This window comes from Danio aesculapii, chromosome 20 (genome assembly GCF_903798145.1).
Source record: "Danio aesculapii chromosome 20, fDanAes4.1, whole genome shotgun sequence".
NCBI lineage: Eukaryota > Metazoa > Chordata > Actinopteri > Cypriniformes > Danionidae > Danio > Danio aesculapii.
In genome coordinates this window covers 27,070,792-27,082,971 of record NC_079454.1, presented here as the reverse complement: position 1 = coordinate 27,082,971, position 12,180 = coordinate 27,070,792, and the positions used below count along the sequence as shown (strand labels likewise).

Sequence of the window (12,180 nt, the reverse complement as noted above, 5' to 3'; positions counted from 1 at the left end):
ACAGGATGTACAGCAATACACAAATATCTTTACATACCAAAAAAAAAAATAAACAAAGGATTAAAATGTTACAGAAATTATTATTTTCTACATAAATATAAAAACCACTGCCTCCAGGTAAAGGTGTAAAGTGTAAAAGGGAAAATGGAGAAGGCTCGTTCTTTATCTTCGTGCTGCAGATGGTCTGTTTAACTGTTTTCTAGCTAGTGAAGCGTTCAGTTTTTCCACTTACAAAGTTCTCCATGTAAATAGTAAATGCCCCATGGCGTGATGCAACTGACTCTCAAAGGGAATTGGAGATGAGACTCTGATTGGTTTATGCTCAAAACACATCCATAACTCATTAAGAGAATAAGCACAACCATGTTAGACCATGTGCTGGGGCGCAGAGCATATTATTCTGTCCTTATAATAGCAAAAGTTGATTCGGACATGCCCACAATGCTTTTGCGCCATGCACTTTCGATCCATTTTCCATGCACTTTGAAACTTTGAAGACATTTTACATTGCCTACCAGTTGTATTAGACACATCATGAAAGACATAATAAGGGCACTTCAAAAACATTGTCTTAGTTTAAATGTATAACAAAGAAGCAAAAATGGCTCAAACTGCCGTGACTATGAAATACGTGCATAACAGCAAATGGCATGAGGGAACTAATGGTGTCTACAAAAGCTTCAAGTGGTGATAGGATCAATTCACTGTTTCAACTTAATTTTGAACCACTATTATACTTTAAAAACCACCACTAAAGCTAATCATCAGGCTATAAGTATCAGCGCAAGCAAAAAAAAAAAACAGGCGAGGGTCGTTATTGTCATGTAAATGTCACCCAAAGCCCCAGTTGTAATGCAAATATAATAGTGCAGGGAGTAAAATTATACGGGACATTTCAAAGACGTACAATGCCCTGGATTATTAAACCTGATCCACACAGTATCCGGGCTGTTCATGATGAAAAGGAAGCCAAAATACTACTGAAAGGAATTTAAACTACATGACACAGCAGCAGCAGCAGGTGGAAATAGTGGCGAAGAAGCCAAAGCAGGAATTAAATAGGTTTTTTTTATACAAGCAAACGTACCTCTAACATTTCCTCAATGGCTCGAGGAGCAAGGTAAAACTTGAGACAAAAAAGAATGAATGTAAACAACAAAAGACAGCGAACACAACAGAGGGAGGAGTATAAAGAGAGAAAGAGAGAGGGAGGTGAGTAAAGAGAAACGTGACTCCACAAATATGACAGAATGTCGATCATGATTATTCAAGAGTCCAGACATCTGACCATTGGGAATACAATGAATGAAAGTTGTGGTGATGAGAAATATCTTCAGTACCTCCTCTTGCTGCCGTCCAGTCTCTTTGTGTTGACGGTCTGGATGATGCTTCAGAAACTGTGCCACATATGTCATGATGGACTTCTCATCTGGTTTATCCACATCAACATCTAAAAATCACATCAAAATAGATTTATATTGACAGCTGTTTGATAGTTTTCAACAAAACTCCATGACACGTTTTTACTTAGTAACTACATCATCTAGAACAGTGTTTCCCAACCCTGTTCCTGAAGGCACACCAACAGTACACATTTTCATCCTCTCCCTAATCAAACACACCTGAATCAACTTATCATAACATCAGAAGAGAAGAGACATCCAAAATATGTACTGTTGGTGTGCCTCCAGGAACAGGGTTGGGAAACACTGATCTAGAATTCCTTAAAAGTATCATTAGACTGTCTGTTTAATGTCGCTTTACAAGCTATAAGTAGGTCCACATGGAATCTGTGCGCGCAGAATTTCACAGATTTTCCACAGAATTCCACAAATTTCTGCAGATTTTTAGCCCATCATTAGTTTTGTTTATTTACTTGAGTAAATGTGTGTAAATCTGTATTTATTCAGATTTTAAATTAATTTCAGTAATATTATTGACATATGTCTTTTAGTAGATATATTATAGATATATTATATGAGAGACTTGGTTTGTTTACCAAAAGAAGTGAATCTAATTGAATTTGCAATTTAAACATTAAATAAAAGTTAAAAGGTATTACATTATTTCACATATTAAGGTTTTAGTTATGATACTCCCAAAATAATTCCGCAGAAATCTGCAGATTTTTACTAAAATTCTCAGCAGAAATAGCAAAAAACTTCAGCAAAAAACATCTGGCCCTAAGTAACATGTACAGCTTATTGTACTAGCCCGTATTTAACAGTCTACTAATACTAATTCAGTCTACTAATACTATTTCAGACATGCTAATATGATGCATTTTGGTGAATCGGATCGCAAGTAGATAAGGGAGAAACATTCGTGTTCAGACTTTGAGTTACAATCTCCCTTTTCCACTTTCAACTACTTCTCTGATGAGGGAAAGTCTAAGGGTAGGTTTATGCACAGTTTTTTTGGTCTAATATGGATATATATATTTGCACATTTCACATACTATACAGTAAAAACAATTGTCCAAATACATTTTTGTAGTTAAAAATAGTGAGTAAAGCAGTGAAACCGTTTATATTTTATGAGCTGAGCAATCTAAGTAAATTATATTATTTATTTTGTGTATTTTTCTTATTCCAGATGAGTTCCTAATGCAATATTTATACCACTTTAGCATGTATGCACATACTTGTCTAAGCTGAAATTCATTAAATAAAATATATTTGACAACACTGAAAGTAATTAGCCTGAGTGCCTTTATGAATAAAAAAAAATTATGCAAGGGATTGTGCATTTTAATAACACAAAATGAATGAAATTACATCCATATATGTTGCTTTACATAACATAAAATGATAAGCATAATTTCACTGAATTTATACATAAAATAAAACATTGACAAACATAATGAATAATGTATAAACATAAATAACAGAGCTGCTATTTGAACTGAATGCAAGACGGACATGTTTCAAAAACACAATTTTTTTGTCAATGAATGAAACTTTAACACATAACTGTAACCTTTAAACATAATTTACTGTTTGATTTTAGAGATTTATATTAGTTTTTCTACATCACTTGTATGGTATTTACAAAGTCACTGCATTGCTTTCCTTTTTTCCAACATAAAACTACACATAAATCAGTATGTACAGCAGCAGTTTTCTTTTCTATTGTGAAAAATCTAACATTGCATTATTTAGTTTTTCTGCGATATAAATATTGCGATATGAATACAATTTCACCAGATGGCTTGAATAGCTCTATGTGGGGGTGGGGGGTGGAATCATTCATTTAGATTAATTCTGTAAGGGTGTGAATCATGACTTTAAATTTTTAAGCAATAATAATAACAACAGAGCAAAGAAAAAAGCAAAAAAAACATGATTTTTTTTCAGAGAGTCAAACAGTAGTCAGGTAAAGAAATGTAACTACACTGAAAAAAATTATTCAAAGATGATTCCTTGGATTTACTCAATTTTTTTACGTTAAGTGGTTGGTAACAATTTATTTGGGCTGAATTTAAACAAACAAATTAAGTTGAACATTGCTCAATTTAATTCGTTTGTTTAAATTCAACACAAATAAATAGTTTTTAGCAGTTTTGCATGCAACACTTTTTTCAGTGTATGACGTTTAAAATAGCACTGTAAAGTCTTCATCGTATTAATAATTCAGTAAATTCATTTTTCATTAGTTTCAAATGTTGTGTGTTATTGTTCCTCAATGCTTGTAACTCAAAAGACTTTATAACACAAGCAAATGATAAAGCTTCACTCTATTATCGTTATACTTTGCAATGACTCCACAAAGCTCATGTATTCTCAATCGTTGATCAACTATAAACCCAACACTGCATATCCTGCAATGTGACTATTGTGGACACACACATTGCAATATTAATGCTCAAACGATATATTGTGCAGCCCTACTGCACTTGGGACAAAATAGCAATGTGTTCAGCTTAACAGTAAATTCAGGATTGTCAGTGGCAAAAGTTTCAATCTCTCAAGCCTTACACTTCAGCAATATGTCCTATAATGTTTTAGAACAAGATCAGTGGGTGGAGAGTAGCTGGTCTTTTGAGGCTATTTGAATGCTTCCAGCCACATGCCTGTCTACCCAACAAAAGAAATCTGATTTCTTGTGTTTCTGACTAGCTCTAGAAGTTATTGAAAGTGGACTAACCTTTTAACTCAATTTACATATTAGTGTCATTCAATTGTGATTGGATAATTCCAGGTGTAAATAGGGTCACATGCAGTCATCATTAAAACAAAGCATAAAACAAAGCTGAAATAAATGGTTGGTTCCGCACTGAAACTCTTTTTCACATTTGGCACATATTAACAAAATCCCTTCCAAAAAGAAGGTTTGTCATCATCTTTTGTTTGATTTCCCCCTCTCATTATAGTTGATTGTTCTGTGACAAATTTAATTTAATAGATTTTTTTGTCAGCCTCCTTTCTCCTGTTTTTGTGCATCCATGCATTATCATTTAGCTTTAACGTGGCATGAAATTACCTACTCAGATTTCAAAGATCATATGTGCAATATGTTTTTGGTGGTATTTTGAAAATTGTCAGTGGTTAAATGCAACGTCTAATGCTGGTACACTGATCTATGCCAAGACCAGAAAATAGTTCAGAATTTGAATTATTCATTTATTTATTTAAACTATATTTCAGCATGCATCAAATATTTTAAATATTGATTTCAGAGATTTTTAATTTCATCCCCACTATATGCATTTACATTTAAGAAACACTTTTATAATGTCACCCGACACTATCATTTCTAAGTTAGGGGTGGACATTTTGCTCATCAAAGTGTGCATTTATTTTAATAAAAGATGAACTAAAACAAAAAAGTATTACTACAATATCAAAAACCAAACAACATACTGTCAAATATAATTAATTTCTGTGACGCACAGATGAATTTTCAGCATCATTACTCCAGTCTTCAATGTCTAACAATCCTTTAGAAGTCATAGTAATATTCTAATTTGGTTTTTAACAACAATTTTTTATTGTTGTCAATGTTAGGAAAAATCAGATTCAATGTGCAATGTCAAAAAAACTAGAGATAAATTAAATCAGGTCCAGTGAAAGCCACACTGATGGTGCTCCTAATAAAAGACCCATGGTTGACAATGTCCCTTGACTTTCCGGTTAGTATTTGTTCAGTCAGCTTTGCCGTGGCTAATGGGCCACTAATCGTTTAAATGTCAAACTTCATTTGTCAGACTTCTGGTAGGAGGCATGAGGAAGCTCAGATGGTGTCTATGAGGTCTAAGACTTAACCCCTCAATTAAAAATTCATCAATCACGTCCTCTGTGAGTGGCGTGCTGCTAATTAGAAGTTAAGCAATTGGCGCATAGAGACTCGTGCAACACAATTTGAATGGTCAAAAAACAATTCTTTGTCCTTTAAAGCATTACTATTATGTCCAACACCGTATTATTCTCCATTTGAGCTCAATTTTGGTCAAATGTTAATCATGGAAATGTCTGAGCACATGACAGCCATAATAACTACTATCACAATGAGGTGTTTAATTACTTAAATATTACAGATTACAGTTTACATCAGAGAGAGAAAGAGAGACAGAGAGTGTCTCTAAAAGCAATGAAAACAATGTCTTCCTCTGTCCATGTTTTTGGTAGAACATTTCATGCGATTGATTCAACATTTCCCAGATTATTTGCCTCAAAATCGTGTCATATTTAACTGGTTCCAATCAATTTTCATAAAACTCATCCACGTGTGTGTGTGGACATACAAGTTTCCGGCCATCAAGATTCTGATCGTTTACTCGCGCCTTTAGACAGATTTTTCCATCTAGCATTGACAATATATTTTCTATACAAATGCATAACATATCAGTGATCATATTAGCAGCAACAAATAAATGCTTATTTTTAATGTTAAAGGTCTCATGAAGTGCCTTTAAATGTGCAGTTTTTGTTCGACGTTTGAAGTAACCTCAACTGAAACATCAAGAGAGGGTGGGACATAGAGTAACTCCTCCCCTTTTACAAAAAACCAATAGCGTTTTATTATTTGATTACATTATTTTAATAACTGTGTTATTATTTTATTTAGAGGGGTTGAGCTCAAGTTCATCAAATGAAAAGAAAATAAAGTGTCTTGACGGGGGCGGGACAGTTCAGATACTATAGAGCTTGAGGATATTTTTCCTTCACTTTCGTCAATTGGTAGAGTTTGTTCCTCGCCACTGTTGCCACTGGCTTGCATGGTTTTGGGACATGTGGAGCGGCGCATTGATGGATTTGCTCTTCAGTGTTTGGACTTTCAGCAGTAAAATTTAAACCACACTGAACTGAACTGAACTGAACTGAACTGAACTGAACTGAACTTCAACTCTGATTACTGGACTGACAGTTTCAATTTACTAGAACTTCTATGTTAAGCTGCTTTGACACAATCTACATTGTAAAAACGCAATAGAAATGAAGATGAATTGAACTGAAAGAGCAGGAGTGCCCAAACTCGGCACTGGAAGGCCAGTGTCCTGCATAGCTTAGCTCCAAAAAGAGACCTAAAAAGAGCTTGATTAGCTGGTTCAGGTTTGTCTAATTGTCTTAAACTCCTTGGAGGACATCAGCCCTCGAGGACTGAGTTTGGGCACCCCTGCTACAGAGCATACGATTGGTCAGGATTTGATGAGAAACTGAAGTATGAGGTGACGTAAAAAAAAATGTTTCATTTAAGCAGGAGTGGCAAACTTTGGATGTTTACATCAGTTTTATATCTTCAAACGTGAATTTTGGAGCAGACAAGCTTATAGATATCCTTAAAACCAACAATACACTTAAGCTGCGGTCATACTAGAGATTGAGCTTGCAAAATTCTGTTATATGGCATTGCAAAATGGTGTGAGATAAAACAAGATGATTAGACATCAACAAAGTGAGTGATTGCTACATATTTGAAATTTCTGTACAGAGAGGTCATGTTTTGATCTTCTATAGGTGTGACGCATTTACGTGATACAATTTTGCTGGTCAGAGTTCACCAAGCTTGAACTTTTGAACTCAGCGACATGCGGAACTTGTCACACGAGCTTGCATTTCTGCTCTGCCACATTCGCCATGGGGCAAAAAGTGCAGTGTGAACTAGATTTTACTAACATCTATAAAAAAGTTACTTTAATTTCCTGGATGTTATCATCATTGGCCCAATAGGTAAACAAAGTATCATCTGATCCACTGATACATGCTGCTGGGCATGAAGGTCTGATGGATGCCTTCCACATTGTCGGTTATCAGTATTGGCAAAACTTTCCATATCAGCGCATCCCTGAATGAAAGAAGTATTTTTATTCTCTCTACTTTATTTCTGGATGTCCTAACTGGCATCACCTTCGGGGTCAAGTAGACGTGGGATGCCCAGCTCTCGCTCAGCCAACGAGAAGGCCTCTTCTAGGTTCTCCCTGTTGGCTCTCCTCCAAACACGCTCCATGTTTACCAGATGGGGTCGCAAAGCAAAGATGACAGCATGAAAAGCCACCCCTGTGCGCCAGCTGGGGCCAAAGTCCTTCACATCCAGACCCATTCTCCTTTAAATACAAGTATGTACATTATGTCAAAAGCCAGCAAGAATGCAGTCATATGCTATGCTTAGGGAATGGGATTATAAGGGTAAGGAACAGCATATTCATTCATGTATTAGCAGTACAGTTCTTACTTTGTTGCTGTGTTCTGGACCCATTTAAGAAGGGCCCTCTTGGCTCCACCCTGAAAAGAAAGGCGGGGCTTGCGTTTGACTGGCGGGCTGCTGGTCTCAGTGCTGTTGGAGCTTTCCACTGACGAGTTGCTGCTGGATTGAGGTTGTAGGGCTGGTAAATGACTGGTCAACTCCTCGATCTGAACCAGGAGATGGTGAGGAAGTGATTATTTTATTTAAGATTATTCATGGGTTTTGAATTATTATGAATTTTTACCTGGAAATATAAGATGATAGTCCATATCAACCCCAGCACAATAGAGGGTCTGCCATCTACCACATCTGTTGTGTTGATGTTAACTAGCTTAATCTGTTAAATACAACATTTTGAAAAATAACGAAAAAGTACATTCAGAATAAGAAATCAATCTTGGAATTAAATGCAGAAGTCATGTGGATTATTGATATAATACAATGGTCTCAAACTCAATTCCTGGAGGGCCGCAGCTCTGCATAGTTTAGCTTCAACCACCTCCAACTCACACCTGCTTAATAGTCTCTAGTAGTCTTGAACTCCTTGATTAGTTGGATCAGATGTGTTTTTGCCCTCCAACAATCGAGTTTGAGACCCATGATATAATGCATTCATTGTGATTTTTTTAAAGCCTCAATATCCATCAGTGGTGTTATTGTTAACTAGACTGTTAAAAGTCATTCTAAAATAAAATAAAATAAAATAAAATAAAATAAAATAAAATAAAATAAAATAAAATAAAATAAAATAAAATAAAATAAAATAAAATAAAATAAAATAAAATAAAATAAAATAAAATAAAATAAAAAAATAAAATAAAATAAAATAAAATAAAATAAATAAAATAAAATAAAATAAAATAAAATAAAATAAAATAAAAAAATAAAATAAAATAAAATAAAATAAAATAAAATAAAATAAAATAAAATAAAATAAAATAAAATAAAACAAAATAAAGTAAAAAAATAAAATAAAATAAAATAAAATAAAAATAAAAATAAATAAAATAAAATAAAATAAAATAAAATAAAATAAAATAAAATAAAATAAAATAAAATAAAATAAATTAAATTAAATTAAATTAAATTAAATTAAATTAAATTAAATTAAATTAAACTGAATTTAAACCTGAATTTAAACCTGTATTTAAAATGAAAGCTGAAAATATATTTTCAACATTAATATAAAATTACTAAATTAACACTGGATTTGTATTTAAAAATATATATGTTTAAGTACCAAAAAATTGAAAAAATCATAATAATAATAACTACCAAATTTCTAATAATATTAAAATGAATGTGTGTATTTCACAAAACATCAGTTTCAAACCAGAAAACATGTAATATGTCTAAATGGCTATCACATTGTTATCTTATGCTAATCAGGTCTATTCGCAGTTAAATTGGAAAGGTCCCGATTCAGAAACTGATAATGTCAATCACAGAAATTACAGCAAGTCACAAGAAAAGGTCACACTAACCGGAGATCCTCTGTAGGCCGACTGAAACAGAGACAAACAATGGGAGAAAGACAGAGAAAAGAAGAATGGAGGTCATTACATGCTGTTAACAAAAGTGTGTCCCATCAAGTGAAGGACGGGTGATCTCAGCTCTGAGATAAAGCAAAACCCTTCAGTGACAGTCAAGGTCTGCACTCTTGAACCCACTATTACACACACACACACACACACACAAACACACACACACACACACACGCACACACACACGCACACACACACACACACACACAAATACACACACACACACAAAAGAAATACAAATTTAGTTAAAAAATTTTGTGAAAAAAAAAAATAATTGTCAATTCTTAATGTCAGTTTTGAGATTTTGAGTACTTCTGTCTTTTTCCAGCTTCAGTTTAATAAAGAAAGAATGCAAAATAGACTTTCAGATGTTTCTTTTGTCACACTTCACCAATCAGTGCATCCAAATTACAATAACATTACATATTTTTACAGGCTATTCTCCTGCATTGAACCATAAAGTAAATCTCCATTTCGGCAGCAAATTTATACACCAAAAGCACAGATTTTCTCATATCTGTATTCTACAGATGGAAAGTTAATACATAATTTCCCTGATAACATACAGCATTTTATTTCCTCCAAAAAAGCAAACATCTAAACATCTGTTCACTGTCTTTTCTGATTAATGAAGTGATAAAAAGTGATCCCTAAATCCACTCCTCCCTAAATATACAACGCCTTGCCTTAAATTGAAAGATTTAAAGGAGATATTTTTTGAGCTAGAGTCTAGAGATGTATGCTAATTAATGTGTAATTAATTACATAATGCCTTGTTTGCATATTTAAAAATATTATTTTAGAAAACTTGTAATAAACTGAAATGTTTGCAACCTTTAACATAATCAATCAACCAGGATAAAGTGAGGTAATAGCTATTAGTTACTTTTTTTTTTTTGCAGCATCTTGCCTTTTCATTGACTGTAAAAGTAGAATTGAACAAAGCATAAAAGAGTGCTGGGCTCTGGTTTCTCCCACTGCGCTCCACAGGGAAAAGAGAGAGAGATGAGAGAAGGATGACAGAGACAGATAAGATGCTGAAAGACTGTAGCTTACGAAATGAATCCTGAGCTCCTTGAGAGATCAGATACACAGTCAGACAGACCACCTCAGGAGTGGGAGGCTTAGCTCAGCTTCATTCACTGACAGGCCAAATAATTACCGGCTGAACACAGACACACACTATATCAAACATCTATATCCCCAGAGAGATGACGTGAAAACAAAATATCCTGTTTATTGGTGGGGGGAGGGGTGGCATGTTTTAAATATCCATGGTTTACTTTGTGATAACAAAGGTAAATCTTTCATTGTTTTATCCTTTTACATTGAGCTAAAGTGAACTTAAATCTCTCTAGAACAACTAATTGTTCAATTAAGGAATCGACTGGTCAAATATTTTGGTAAAATGAAAACTAAAACATTTTTTACAAATATGGGGTAGGTATAGATTATTTCATTCTTTTAAAAGAAGTCTGCATATCAGGGTGATACACTATATATATATATATATATATATATATATAATATATATATATATATATAGGTGCATTTAAACAAAACAGTTTTATTAAATAGTTACAATAAGAGTTTGGTCACTTAACATCTTTAAGAATAGAAAGATAATATATTTAAATGCAATTGAGATGTTGCAACAACAACAAAATGTATTATTCTAATAGTTCTCTTGATTTTTCCTTTGTATAAAAATTTTATTTAATATTTTCCCTAACATATTCAATTTGATGTACTAATTTTTGCAATGTGAATTTTAAGTCATTTTATTAGATTAGATCCGGTTTTGGTTTTACTGACTAATTGTTACGAAGCGGATGCTAACAACAAACATGCAGATTCACATGCAGTTTATAAAGGAAGGGCCATAGAGGCAATGGTTAAAAAAACAGGAGCAAAACAGGAGCATAAAGGTAATCCAATAAATGCAGTCAAAAAACTCAGGCAAAGGTCAGGCTAGGCGGCAAAAAAATCTAAACGGTACCAAAACAAAGATCAAAACTCAGAACTCAAACAAGGAAAAATGCTTCGCAATGCTCGTGGGAGAAACAAGACTCAGCAATGTGAATGTGAAAGTGAGGTGTACATATAGTCATGTAATCACTGAGATGAGCTACAACTGTGTCTGGGTGCAAAGAGTTCTGGGAGTTGCAGTTTGTTTGGAATACCGGAAGTAATCTCGAGTAGAGATAACACCGCTGGCGATCACAACACTAATCTAATGTTCATACACGAATATCTCCTTGTATAGAATCCTACAGAAAGTAATCATTTTATAAAAGAGATCTCTAAGAGGTGTACTCATTTACACTGGTCACTAAACAAGAAGTAAATATAAGCAATATTGGGAAATAGTACTAAAATTGTTTTTAAAAACTTTTTCAAAAAAAATAATTTTAATCACTTGTTATACTTCAGTTATTTATTTATAATATATTTAATTTAATTAATGATTGCTGAATTTTCTAAATAGTCAAATTTTCTGCTCTAATATGGTCAATTATTATTGTACTGTTAAAAAAATATGACAAAAAGTCATGTTACTTTAACATATTTCAATAAATTAATCAGGTTTCAACTAGATTTTTTAAATCATACAAAGTTTAACTTAATATGTTTAGTTAGATTGATTAATGCAAAAATTTAAATGACTATAAAAGTTCATTGTTTTCAACTAAAAAATTAAGGCAGCAATATTTTTTTACAGTTTTTTTTCATCCAGAAATAAAGTACAGTTTTTTACAGAAATGTTGAACGCATTATTTATGGTTTCATATTTTTGTACAATGCACAATTCATTTACATTTCTGGATTCTTTTTTTTAACAGGAAATTCAAAAATAGGTTTATTAGAAATAATATCTACAAGCGCTGAAAGCATAAAAAAGTACATAACTTTACATTATCCCTTATTAGTCCATTTATTTAGTCATAGCAAC

General features: G+C 33.1%; 1 protein-coding gene across 1 annotated transcript in view; it reads right to left on the bottom strand.

Annotated features, from left to right (window-relative positions):
• The window catches only part of syne1a (spectrin repeat containing, nuclear envelope 1a), a 205,965-nt gene that overhangs the window by 172,170 nt on the left and 21,615 nt on the right, over positions 1-12,180 (bottom strand). The window contains exons 7-11 of the mRNA XM_056480594.1: positions 7,928-8,020; positions 7,672-7,850; positions 7,347-7,543; positions 1,301-1,450; positions 738-751 (exon numbers count right to left, since the gene is read on the bottom strand). Of these exons, the coding sequence (XP_056336569.1) occupies positions 738-751; positions 1,301-1,450; positions 7,347-7,543; positions 7,672-7,850; positions 7,928-8,020 (633 nt within the window). The remainder of the gene's footprint in view (positions 1-737; positions 752-1,300; positions 1,451-7,346; positions 7,544-7,671; positions 7,851-7,927; positions 8,021-12,180) is intronic.